Source organism: Clinocottus analis, unplaced genomic scaffold (assembly GCF_023055335.1).
Source record: "Clinocottus analis isolate CAN_PGR_092001 unplaced genomic scaffold, fCliAna1.0.p SCAF_15, whole genome shotgun sequence".
NCBI lineage: Eukaryota > Metazoa > Chordata > Actinopteri > Perciformes > Cottidae > Clinocottus > Clinocottus analis.
In genome coordinates, this window is record NW_027175876.1 from 17,648,304 (window position 1) to 17,661,428 (window position 13,125).

The following is a 13,125-nucleotide window of genomic DNA, read 5'->3' on the forward strand; positions in this document are numbered from 1 at the left end:
GCTCATCTTTTTTGCCAAATAAAAGTTATTTTCTGCACATATATCACTTTATTTGCATTGTTTTAACAAAGTGAGTGCACATGTTATTAGTTTTTGTCAGATGGAGCGATCTGGTTCACTTGAAAGGGATTTTAATTTTCTTTAATCTATTAATTAAAAAAGCACATATGGAGGAGTCTCAGAAGGTTGGACCATTTTGTTCCCATGTTGTCGGGCGGCGGCCGAACATTTTGCTTCCTCCAAAGTGGGCGTGACAAAAAAAGTTTGAAAACCACTGCTTTAACCAGAACACCTGACCTCATAAAACAATATTTTAGGATATTTTCACTGCTCTACACTCCCAGAGAACTGAAGCCGTTATCGATGATAAAAACATTTTACCTTTTCACCACCAGAAGGGTTGTGTAGCTGGTTTCACATCAGTGTGTTTGTGTAGTTGTGTGACTTCTGTTTTTAAAGGGAGTGTGACACCAGCGAGGTCAAATTCAGTTTATTTTGTACAGCCCAAAATCACAAATACAACTTTTGCGTCGGAGGGTTTTACAATCTGTACACAACATCCTGTCCCAGGACCTCACATCGGATCAGGAGCAACTCCCTGAATAAAAAAGGGAAGAACCCCAGAGGGCTGGTACCGTAAAGAAGTCCTGTGTCCTGCAGGTGGAGCGAGGTGACCCGCCACCTGGAGCTGTGGGTGCAGCTGATGGAGCTGAACGAGGCGGGAGAGTTCACGGCTGTGGAGGTTCTTCCTGCTCGAGATGTTCGCACAGGAGGAGTCTTCCAGCTCAGACAGGTCTGCTTGGTTCTCTTGTATTCATGCTTTATGCGGCGGGGACACCGGCTGAAGGTTATTTTCTAATGTTCCGTTGTCCATCGGCGCTTCCTGTCCACTCGGTATGAAGCGACGCAGCTCTGTGGGTTCCTTGTGGCTCACTCAGCGTTCCTCTCCCCTCGTGTGACTCTGTCCCTCAGGGTCAGTCCCGGCGGGTCCAGGTGGAGGTGCGTTCAGTCCCAGACTCTGGCACCATGCCGCTCATCGCCACCTCCATCCTCTCGGTGTCCATCGGAGACGTGAAGGTCCGGCAGGTCTCCAGGGGCAGCGCGTCCCACTGGGTGAGCGCGAGCAGCCGGCTGGTAGAAACACGTTGCTTTAAACATTCACTTGGGGGAGGATCTTTGTTTTTTACGCTTAATTAGTGTTTGTGTGAGTGATGCATTTAGATGTCCTCAGACTCCCTCCATCTGACTTGAACAGCTTCTTTTGTTTCTATTTGACTCTACTGGTTCTCTCTCCATTCACATGCCAGGCTGCGGACGACGACATGGACAGCTACCAGGTAAGTGGATCATTGCAAAGAGCAAGACGACGGAGATGGTTTACAGTCTGTGAAGTGTTGCGTCTGTGCCTCTGCAGGAGGTGGACCTGGAGAGGATGAGGGAGCACTGGCTGCTCACGCTCACTCAGAGGCAGGAGTACCTGGACCAGCACCTGCAGAAGATCGTTTGCAAACCAGGTAGAGCTGTGAGCTCATGCAACACAAAAACACAGGTTATCTGAATCCTACGGAAGCCCTGAGGGAGAGAACAGAGATGACCCGTCTGCACCAGTGTTTGTTGGTGTAGTACTCGTTCAGGCCACTAGATGCTGAAGAGCAGCGCTGCTTCTAAAAGGGACTAAACACACTCATGTTCACTTGGTTTTAATCCCTCCACGCACTCTACACACAAAGCACACACAGTGTGTGAAAGCAAGTAGTGTGACATCACATGTCGTTGTTTATCTGCGTTTGAGTAAACATAAGGAGGTTTTGTGTTACAACAAGAAACACTCGATCAAACCTCCAATCAAAACATGTCATGTTTTCACAGCCGGAGAAAAAATGCTTTAAAAGGTTCTCCTTTGAAAAGCGTTTTATCTTTGTGTGTTGTTGAACACAGACACACACACGTTGTTCCCTCTCTTGTGTGCTGCTGCCTGCTGGTCTGGAGCAGACAGCAGGACTCTGCTGTGTTTCTCTGCTTCCTGTCAACAGGTTCAGTTCACTGAGGCTTCAGCTGGAAGATCACCAGCAGCAGTTTTAATGACTTCATGTGTTTTACTGTGTGTGTGTGTGTGTGTGTGTGTGTGTGTGTGTGTGTGTTTGTGTGTGTGTCTGTATACGTATATGTGTCTGTCTGTGTGTGTCTGTCTGTGTGTGTGTGTGTGTGTCTGTGTGTGTGTGCGTCTGTGCGTGTGTGTGTGTGTCTGCGTGTTTGTGTGTGTGTCTGTATACGTATATGTGTCTGTCTGTGTGTGTGTGTGTGTGTGTCTGTGCGTGTGTGCGTGTTTGTGTGTGTGTGTGTGTGTTTGTGTCTGTATACGTACATGTGTCTGTCTGTCTGTGTGTGTGTCCGTGTGTGTGTCTGTCTGTGTGCATGTCCGTGTGTGCGTGTGTCTGTGCGTGTCTTTTTATGTGTCTTTGTGTGTGTGTGTGTGTCTTCGTGTGTGTGTGTCTGTGTGAGTGTGTCCGTGTGTGTGTCTGCCTGTGTGTGTGTGTGTGTGTGTGTGTGTGTGTGTGTATCTGCCTGTGTGTGTGTGTCTTTTTATGTCTTTGTGTGTGTGTGTGCGCGTCTTTATGCGTGTGCGTGTGTCTGTCCGTGTGTGTGTGTGTGTCTGCCTGCCTGTGTGTGTGTGTGTGTGTGTGTGTGTGTGTGTGTGTCTGTATATGTGTGTGTGTGTGTGTCTGCCTGCCTGTGTGTGTGTGTGTGTGTGTGTGTGTGTGTCTGCCTGTGTGTGTGTGTGTAGATAAGTCAGAGGATGACGTGGAGCGTGAGTCTCAGCTCCTGGAGTGCCGCTTGACGTTGACTGAGGAGCGTAACTCCGTCCTCGTGCCGTCGGCCGGCAGCGGGATCCCCGGAGCGCCGGTGGAGAGGTGTGTTAACGGGAACAAAGACACGTGTACTTCATCTCTGTTTCATGGTACTTCATACTTCAGGCTTCTGAGGTGTATTTGTACTTCCTACTCAGCCGAACAGGAAGTCACCGCTGCAGTTACCTGATATTTCACCTGTACAGGTCTCAAGATGTCAGACTGAAATAAAATGGAGAATTGTGGATTAAAGTGGCGGAAATGTTGAAAAAGTGATTCATCTCTGCTCCTCGACCAGCTGTCACACGTTATATATAATACTGTAACTCATCATCACACTTTTACTTTGTACTCTTACTTTTACTTAGTTTTTTTTAAAGGACGGAAGCAAACTTGTAATATATGTTTTTGCTTTCGCTTCAATAAATAAAAATCTGACCATGATCCAGAAACACCCCGTACATAACCCACCGGCTCTGAGTCCACTCCGCTCTCCTTTAGTTTGAGAAACAATGAAACGTCCATGTTTCCACCCGCGTGGTCACAGCGGTCCTGATGCTGCGCTGCCGTCTTTCCTTAGGGTTCCTGTCTCTGGGATGGAAACACACATTCCTGTCCTGTTCCTGGATCTCAGCGGTACGCCGCCCTCCTCTCTGTAATAACCGCTGACTCGGCTTCTTTTCTCCGTCCCTCACTCCTCCGTCTGGTTTCCCCTCCAGCTGATGACTTCCAGTCCCGCCTGTCGGCGCCGCTGGCCGGTGGTCTGGACGCGCTGCTCAGCGGGGAGGAGGACCACGACTTCTTTGACCTTCACGTGGTGAAACACTTTGACCCAGAGGTGACACGATGACCATCACATCCGTAACTTCACCTAAAGAGGGTCGCAGAGTGCTCCACAAATATGTGTATACGAGTAAAAGAAAGGATAAGTAACCACACAAGATGTAGTCATGATGCGTAATGACTCGAATAAAAGAGACCACGACTTCCCCGGCTTCCATATTGTGAAACAGTAGAATCCAGATGTGACTTAACTTCATTTCTATAGCACTTATCTGAGGTTACAAGCCGTGAGCAGCGGGTGGAGGCCTCCTCCGTCCTCTTCCAGCAGCTGACGCCCTGCCGCTCTGCGTGCCCCCAGGTGAAGGTGGAGGCGTCCTGGGACTCCACGGTGCACGAGTGCCCCCAGCTGAGCCGCGCGGCGGCGGCCGACCAGCGGGTGTACCTGACGGTGCGGGCGGCGGTGCAGCTGAGCCACCCGGCCCACATGCAGCTGCTGCTGCGGAAGCGCGTCTGCGTCAACGTCACCGGGAAACAGGTGCGTGGCCCAGAGGCATGATGGGTAGCGGCGGGTAGTGTGACGCCACGCTTCCCGCCCGCGGGTTCAAATGGAGAATGTGTTTGTGTGGCAGGGCTTCGCCCAGAGCCTGCTGAAGAGGATGTCCCAGCGCAGCACCATCCCGGGCTGCGGGGTCACCTTTGAGGTCGTCTCTAACATCCCGGGGGTGAGCGTGACGTAGCTAAAGGAACCCCCAGCAGGGTGCATCAGGATGTAGCATTAGCAGCAGCTTCACCGCCCTCCCCCCGCCCCCTCTGACAGGACATCCACGGCCCAGAGGACCGGGAGATGCTGGCCCGGCTGGCCGCCAGCATCGAGGACGACCAGTCGGCCGACAGCGAGGCGGCCATCGAGAAGTACCTGCGCAGCGTCCTGGCTGTGGAGAACATCCTCACTCTGGACCGGCTCAGACAGGTCAGGCTCATGGACAGCACCTTCTCCCCACTCAGGAGCTGCCACGCGGCTCAGGGCTCCTCTGGGTGATGTTTGTCTGACGCACATCAAACTGCTTGAATCATTTTCTTTATCTTTTAAGCTGCTCATTAAATTCTGGGAAAATATCATCCGGAGACGTTTTCCTTTCCACCAGGAAAAGAGTCAAAATACAAAGACTCCAGTTTCCATAAGAGACCATTAGAAATGCTTACTGTGTGCGTGTGTGTGTGTGTGTGTGTGTGTGTGTGTGTGTAGGAGGTGGCTGTGAGGGAACAGCTGGCAGTCAGAGGTAAAGCTTCCAGACGCTGCCTGAGCTCTCCAAACATCACCCGGGTAAGAGAGTCACCACGACATCACGCCTTCTCTGTTCTGCTCCAACCCGTCTCTCTGCTCTAACCCGTCTCACTGCTCTAACCCGTCTCACTGCTCTAACGCGTCTCACTGCTCTAACCCGTCTCACTGCTCTAACCCGTCTCACTGCTCTAACCCGTCTCACTGCTCTAACCCGTCTCACTGCTCTAACCCGTCTCTCTGCTCTAACGCGTCTCACTGCTATAACCCGTCTCTCTGCTCTAACCCGTCTCACTGCTCTAACCCGTCTCTCTGCTCTAACCCGTCTCACTGCTCTAACCCGTCTCACTGCTCTAACCCGTCTCTCTGCTCTAACCCGTCTCACTGCTCTAACCCGTCTCTCTGCTCTAACCCGTCTCTCTGCTCTAACCCGTCTCACTGCTCTAACCCGTCTCTCTGCTCTAACCCGTCTCACTGCTCTAACCCGTCTCTCTGCTCTAACCCGTATCACTGCTCTAACCTGTCTCACTGCTCTAACCCGTCTCTCTGCTGTACCTGTGTTGTCTCCAGCTGTCAGCCAGCAGTCTGGATGTGTCCTCCTCTCCTCACAGGCTCAGTGACTTCAAGGTGAGACACATCACCTCCACATCTCCTCTTTTCCTGCCTCAGGCCTCCACTTCGTCTGCTTGTTTGTTTGTTTGTTTGTTTGTTTGTTTGTTGTCAGGTGAATGTTCTGCTTGTGTCTCCTGGTGGAGTCAGCTGAAACGTCTAAACATCACATGTTGTGTTGAAGAGAGCCGTGTGAACCCCGTGACGAGAGGAAACACTGTTAGCTGTTAGCATTAGCTTCCCATTAGCTTCCCTAGAGGACACCAGTGTTGTTCCAGTGCTTCCTGTTGGAGGTCAAAGGTCACAGATCCCTGCTCCTCTGTGACGTCCCTCTGGGTCTCTGCCTCTTGTGTTGCAGGGCTGGGACAGCCAGCAGGACATTTCTTATGCCCCGCCCTCATCTCGACGCACGCTGCCCGCCTCCAGCAGCCAGAACCCGGCTCCAGAGACGGGTACGCCTGCCAGAACCTCCTGGATCCTCCTGAGGCTGAGACCTCTTCCTGGTTCTGCTGCTGCCTGCAACTCTGTTGCTCTGACTCGTGTGCTCTTCTCTTTCATCACCTGCTTCACAACATGAGTCTCCTCTTCTGCCCTCTTCCTCTCCTCTTCCTCTGCTCCTGCACCCTCCTCTTCCTCTCCTCCGTCTCTGCTCCTGCACCCTCCTCTTCCTCTCTTCCCCGTCTCTGCTCCTGCACCCTCCTCTTCCTCTTCCTCTCCTCTTCCTCTGTTCCTGCACCCTCCTCTTCCTCTCCTCTTCATCTGCTCCTGCACCCTCCTCTTCCTCTCCTCTTCCTCTGCTCCTGCACCCTCCTCTTCCTTTCCTCTTCCTCTGCTCCTGCACCCTCCTCTTCCTCTCCTCTTCCTCTGCTCCTGCACCCTCCTCTTCCTCTGCTCCTGCACCCTCCTCTTCCTCTCCTCTTCCTCTGCTCCTGCACCCTCCTCTTCCTCTGCTCCTGCACCCTCCTCTTCCTCTCCTCTTCCTCTGTTCCTGCACCCTCCTCTTCCTCTCCTCTTCCTCTGTTCCTGCACCCTCCTCTTCCTCTCCTCTTCCTCTGTTCCTGCACCCTCCTCTTCCTCTCCTCTTCCTCTGCTCCTGCACCCTCCTCTTCCTCTCCTCTTCCTCTGCTCCTGCACCCTCCTCTTCCTCTCCTCTTCCTCTGCTCCTGCACCCTCCTCTTCCTCTGCTCCTGCACCCTCCTCTTCCTCTCCTCTTCCTCTGCTCCTGCACCCTCCTCTTCCTCTCCTCTTCCTCTGCTCCTGCACCCTCCTCTTCCTCTCCTCTTCCTCTGCTCCTGCACCCTCCTCTTCCTCTCCTCCCTGCTTCGCTATCTCCTCAGTGCATTCAGGCTTTGCTGCGTCTTATCTCCCTTCAGTGAAGGCCGTACCCAAGCTGCTGAAGTCGCTGCTTCCTGGTGGGAGGGAGGAAGGTCGGGAGCAGACGCCTGTCCATCATCCTCATCCTCCTCATCCTCTTCATCAGGTACTCTCTCAGTCGGCTGGCAGCCCTCTGGAGTGAAGCCCACGCTCTGCACGCGCTCTTATCGGGGATTTAAAGTTTACAGACGTCGCCGCAGCGTGAATCTAAATATCCCCTCCGCTCATCGGCGGATGCTCGTTTTTTTTCCTCCCGTTGCCATGGAAACAGAGCTCGCGGAGATGGAAACGCGAGCAATAAACAGATAAAGTGCACAAACGCCTCGGTGCCCGAGATGAGTGGCTTTTCAGAAGTTTGCAAAGACGGAGGCGACGAGCGTCACCACGACGCCTTTCAGGCACAGGAAGGTTATCTGGTCCAACGTCCCACCGTCAGCAGGTGGCGTCTGAGCTCGTCTGTCTCGTACGATAACCCACCGAACGATTTAAAACACAACATCTGCACCATCAGAGTCACAGCTGAGAGGGACTCACGATGAACAGCGTGAATAGACACCACTCATCATGTGGAGCTCCAGCCGGTGAGTGAAGAACAGACTCCTGAGTCCTCTGGGGCTCGTGTGGTCGAGGTGTCGCGCTCCTGATCCCATACGAGGCTCCACAAGCGCCTCCTCTGACCCTGTGGAGGTTCATGAGGAGCAGCTGAACCACCGCGCTCCTCCTCCCCCGCCGTCCTCATCCATCGCTCTCCAACAACCTGCCGATCCAGAACCCGGGAAGTCCGCGGCGTCTGCGTCTGCTGATTGGCGCCTCGAGCCTTCCAGGGGAAGCTAATCAGGGAACACGTCAGCGTGCGGCGGGATGGCGTCGCCGCCTCGCCGCTGCATTGTTCGAGGCTAATGAGCGCCGGCTCCACTGCGCCCGCCACAGATGTTTGGAAAGGTCAACAGGGAAACAAAAGCCCGGCGTTCAGAAAGCACTAGCAGGCCGTTGAAGCGCCTGAATGTCTTCATGATCTCCTGGATGCACAACGACGCCTCTGATGACTCTGATGACGCCTCCACGGCTCTCTTTCCGCCTCAGACATGATCCAAAGACACTTCACATGGATGTGTTCGTTGTTGCTGCGCCTTGTGGACCTGCAGGTGGCAGGACAGACGCGTTGTCCTGCTCTCTGGTGGTGGAGACGCCGCCATCAACCCGCTGAACTCGACCCAGAGTGACGCACCAGTCAAACAATCACCCTGATTAACCCGCCCGCTGGAACAATGGTCTTGATTCGTCAAACGCCTTTGAATATCTCAAGATATTAGACCCGAGAAGGGAAAATAAAACGCTGGGAAGCTAATCACACACACGGTGTTGAAGGAGCAGCTCCTGCTGCGTGGAGGTGACGAGCATACTGAGCAGGTTCATGCTTCTGGTGCGATTATAATTATGGTGCAATTACCCTGATTGTTTTTACCAGTTTATCACGAGTATTTGTTTCTGGGGATCTGACGAACATGTTTGTGTTGCACTTTCTGCACCTCATGTCAACGTTGCTGATGCAATGAGATTACTCATCCTGAGGAAACGAGTGGTGACGGCCAACCGGCCGCTTCCCTCTGCTCGTTAAGCGTTGTGAGACGGCGGTCTAGGAGGATGTTCATCCTCCAGTATGTAGAGCTGTTTCTGTCTCGCCGTCATCATCTCCTCACAGCGGCTTCATCACTTCACGCTCTCCCTCCTAATGAACAGGTGTGGAAATCTCCAGCTTTACATTAGCACCTAATCTGCAGGTGGAACTGGACCCAAATGACATCGACTCGCGATCGCATCGTGAAAATGTCCTCGATAAGCTCTCGGCGCCGATTTGCAGCTTTCAGATTGTTTTACTCTGAATGTCATTAACGGAGCGTCTCCTTCCTGTTGCAGAGCGTTCCTCGCATCACGGTGCAGTCAGCCAGCGTGGAGGACGGCCTGAGCCAGCAGCAGCAGCCAGTAAGTTCTCCAAGGTGTTGTTAAAGGTGTCGGTACCAGAATAATGCAGCAGGGACACACACACACACACACACACACACACACACACACTACTGTGAAGCAGCAACACCAGCGCGCTAGATTCAGGTTCCAGTGGGAGTGATGTCGGTTATATTTCATCCTTACTGTCATCCAGGATTCATAGAACCCTAGTTACCTTTGTAACTTTCGTTATATTCGTTAATGGTTTAGTCTTTTTTATAATTAAAAAAAAATCTGAAACAAATGACCGCTATACAAGCCACTTATGTTTGAAGAACTGCTGTGTGAACAAAGAATCAAAAGACTTCATGTAATGTGAAAGAACGTTAAATTAAAAACCTAGAAGAACATTTTGAACCGCTCAGCTGGATTTTAGCATCGTGTTGTGGTTTTACATCTCATAACTTTACTCTTTACTTAGCAACTAGCTCGTGAACATCAGCTAAAGAGACAGATGTTTCCCTCAGAGGTCGGTGAGACCAACACAACTGCCACGTGGACATGACTTTAAATAATGTTCTGTTTTCACATCTGCTGGGTCAACTTGTCGAGGTTGCATTCAGTCAGTGATTCAGACCAATTTATCTGTGATTCTGGTCCAACGGAGAACAATGAAAGATTGATGTGAGTGTATTTCAGGTTGGGATTTAGCTTTAATTTGAGTCACCGATACCTTCGTCCCCATGGCTTCCCCTCACAGGTTCCCATTGAGGAAATCATTCCTCCCGATTTCCAAAGCGAGGGCTCCAGATCCGTGCCCCTCCCACCGCCAATCATCCCAGAGACAGAGGAGTCCATCGCCGGCCCGGTGAGCGACGCATTGAGCGGCTACGTGTCGACCGGCGTCTCTACGGCGACTCTGTCGGACGTCTACACGCTCAGCTGGGACCTGCCGGTGTCACCCGGCAGCAGAACCAACGGCTGTGAGGTGCCGGACGAAGAGGAAGAAGAGGATGAAGTGACGCAATACGACACTTACTCTGAGTTTCTTCCTGTGGACCAATCGGAGCCTCGGGAGTCGCCGCTGGTTTTTGGCGATGATGAGACGGCTGAGGAGAGGACGGACTCGTCCGAACCAGACGACACGCCGTCAGATTCCTACCAAGAACCTAATCGGTCTGTGTCGGTCCAGTTGGTGGAGGAAGCAGAACCGGATTCAGCTGCAGAACCTGCTTTACTGTGCCAGAACAAACAAAAGCAAGACTCAGCCAATGACCATGTTAGAGCAGAACAACTAAACGATTCAGAGCCCCGTCAAGAGTCGGTGTTGGTGCAAGAGAAAGACACCGAGCAGACAGAGCGTTCACAAACAGACGCCTCAGAACCAGAACCTCTGACGGAAGAACTCGAGCAAGCGACCACAGCCGAGCCAGAGGCTGAACCGTCTGCCCCAGAAGGTCAAAGTCTGTCTGAAACAGTCGTCCCACTGCAGCCCGAACAAGACCAAACAACCTTTAACAGCGATCCAGATCCAGTCCCAGTTGTGTCCGAGGGGTTGCTTCCAGCTCCTACCCCATCTGAGGAGTTGGTTCCTGTTCCTACCCCATCTGAGGAGTTGGTTCCAGCTCCTACCCCATCTGAAGAGTTGGTTCCAGCTCCTACCCCATCTGAGGAGTTGGTTCCAGCTCCTACCCCATCTGAGGAGTTGGTTCCAGCTCCTACCCCATCTGAGGAGTTGGTTCCAGCTCCTACCCCATCTGAGGAGTTGGTTCCTGCTCCTACCCCATCTGAGGAGTTGGTTCCTGCTCCTACCCCATCTGAGGAGTTGGTTCCTGCTCCTACCCCATCTGAGGAGTTGGTTCCAGCTCCTACCCCATCTGAGGAGTTGGTTCCAGCTCCTACCCCATCTGAGGAGTTGGTTCCAGCTCCTACCCCATCTGAAAACTTGGTTCCATCTCCTATCCCATCTGAAGACTTGGTTCTTCCAGCTTCGTCCAAAGAACGAGCCACTCCTGAGGCCTCAAACCCGAGTGGCACCTCCTTGCCAACCTCATCCTCAACCACAGAAGAAGTCCAGCAGGAAACGCCAGCCAGCGCATCACAGGAAGCCTCCTCAGCCCCAGCTCCTCCACCGCCCAGTGTTCAGTCCCTCAAACCTGACGCCTCAGCAGCAAACCCCTTCAAGATCCAGAAAGTGAAGTCTGCAGACCTCAAGTCCTTCCAGCGTATCGTGGGCGAGGAGGAGAAGCCCGTACAGGTGGACCGGGCCAGCAGCCTCGGGGCAGACCTGAACCTCTCCGTGCCGCTGGAGAACCTGGAAATTATCTCTGACTGTGAGGAAGGAGACGCAGCGGCAGTTCTTCCCGACTGGCTGAAAGAAGGGGAGTTCGTGACCGTGGGGAACAATAAGAGCGGCACCGTCCGGTACGTTGGACCCACAGATTTCGCAGAAGGCACCTGGGTGGGTGTGGAACTGGAAGTACCAGCAGGTGAGCAGAACGGCAGCCAATCCCGTCGCCTCTTGACACTTTCTACTTCACTCCATCACCCCTCCAACTCTCAAACGTACCTTTTTTTTTCTGTCCTTTCTCCAGGAAAGAATGACGGTTCAGTGGGAGGCAAGCACTACTTCCACTGTAACCCCGGCTACGGCGTGCTGGTGAGGCCGGACCGGGTGAGCCGGGCCGGCGGCAAGCGCCGCCGCCAGCAGCAAAAGCGCCGCAGTGCCAACCTGTCGGGATCCAGCCCCAACCTGGCAGCGCTCACCGCTCTGGCCAAAGGCGAGGCGGGCGGGGCGGCGAGCGGCCGACACAAAGGAGAGAACCGCAAGTCGTGGAACAGTTGAGGAACCAGAACCCGCTGAATGATCCGGCTGTGGGACTCCAGCATGCAGCAGCCGGCTTAGTTTTAATTGTTTTTAGTTATCGGATCGGGACAATATGGTTTTATTTGGGCTGAGCGACTGCAGGGTGATGCAGTCCGCTCTCTGTGGGAGGAAGAACTCTCTCACCATTTCCTCAGTGATTCATTTCAAAGGATTGTCTGTAAAATCAGGACATCCATTCTTTTAAATGTGTTGTTCCACTTACAGAGCAAAAGAATGTTAAACACAACTCCAAAGGTCACCTGACCCCTTCATGTGCTCATGATTACACAGCTGCATGTATTGTATTGTTTTATACCTCTCGTCTACTTGTGCCTTGAAATATAACGACTACTCAGCCGCCGTGCCTTCGTGGTAACCGGCAACCTGCTGACGGGTGAAGCGGTTTAACTGGAGCTTCTTCTGGCTCTTCAATGTGTTATCTACTGTTTTAGCAAAAAAATACCTTGCACTTACTTTTCTGACTAAATCTACTGAAATTTTTCAACATTTTTAATCAATTTATGTGTCAAGATTGAGTGGAAATTACTTTTTAAATGGAATATTTTTGAATAAAGCCGTGTTCATGTTGGATATAATTAGTATTCATTTGTTTGGTTAACCAGATACTTTATGCCTGAATGCTTATTTATTGAATGATGAAGACATGATATCGATGGTGAAAATCTAAATCACCTTTTTATATTGTTAAATAAATCTCATTCTGCTCTTCTCCAATGTGTGATCTCTGAGTCGAGTGTGAAGGAAACACAGGAAGTCTCATTGATATAGCTTTATTCTCTTGTACATTATATATATCATACTAAATAAACACAAGTTAAAAAAAATGAACAAAGAAACTGTACAAAAAATGTATATATATACTACATCTTAATTACAGAACAGTCTACTGTCCAAAAAAGGCACTAAATTCTGAAATGGGCAATACAGTAATTTTGAACTTAACTAGATTTGGAGATAACAGCATTCAGTCCTCTTCTCAGAGCTATAGTGGGATGAAGTGGGTTTGCACTGGAGACACAGGAGGACATGTAGACCCTGACAACCACGAGAAGACACGCCTCCAGAGAGAGGACACGCCTCCAGACTAAGCACACGCACGACGCCGGGCGGTGAGGTCGGCTTCAGGTCCCAGGTCGCTTCGAAAGACTCCTCCGTCTCGATGCGTCTCTGGGGAAAAGCCCCCAGATCTTCTGGGGCACCAGAGGGTTCCTGCTTCCGTCCCGCTCGAGCGCTCGCACAAAACACTGCTGGACTAAAAACTTGTACCGGCTGACTGTTCCGCCGGCAGATCCTTCAAAAGAGTCATACGGAGAGGAAGATCTCGAAAAGCACCCGGACAGGTTCACGTCATCTTAACACAATGAGTGTGAGATCTAGAAGAGATTTACTTTATTAGT

General features: G+C 51.8%; 1 protein-coding gene across 4 annotated transcripts in view; it reads left to right on the forward strand.

Moving 5' to 3' along the window:
* LOC137786072 (kinesin-like protein KIF13B) overlaps positions 1–12,437 on the forward strand; it is a 34,032-nt gene extending 21,595 nt beyond the window's left edge. Inside the window, exons 26-42 of one of the 4 annotated variants that reach the window (XM_068577716.1) lie at positions 661–793; positions 973–1,113; positions 1,308–1,337; positions 1,415–1,514; positions 2,786–2,912; positions 3,430–3,485; positions 3,569–3,687; positions 3,991–4,167; positions 4,262–4,354; positions 4,450–4,602; positions 4,879–4,956; positions 5,485–5,541; positions 5,882–5,975; positions 6,861–7,003; positions 8,815–8,880; positions 9,602–11,330; positions 11,436–12,437. In XM_068577716.1, the coding sequence (XP_068433817.1) occupies positions 661–793; positions 973–1,113; positions 1,308–1,337; positions 1,415–1,514; positions 2,786–2,912; positions 3,430–3,485; positions 3,569–3,687; positions 3,991–4,167; positions 4,262–4,354; positions 4,450–4,602; positions 4,879–4,956; positions 5,485–5,541; positions 5,882–5,975; positions 6,861–7,003; positions 8,815–8,880; positions 9,602–11,330; positions 11,436–11,686 (3,547 nt within the window). In that variant the 3' untranslated portion in view covers positions 11,687–12,437. The remainder of the gene's footprint in view (positions 1–660; positions 794–972; positions 1,114–1,307; positions 1,338–1,414; positions 1,515–2,785; positions 2,913–3,429; positions 3,486–3,568; positions 3,688–3,990; positions 4,168–4,261; positions 4,355–4,449; positions 4,603–4,878; positions 4,957–5,484; positions 5,542–5,881; positions 5,976–6,860; positions 7,004–8,814; positions 8,881–9,601; positions 11,331–11,435) is intronic. The other 3 variants (XM_068577717.1, XM_068577718.1, XM_068577719.1) reach the window with 3 other exon arrangements.
* Positions 12,438–13,125: the final 688 nt, after the last annotated feature.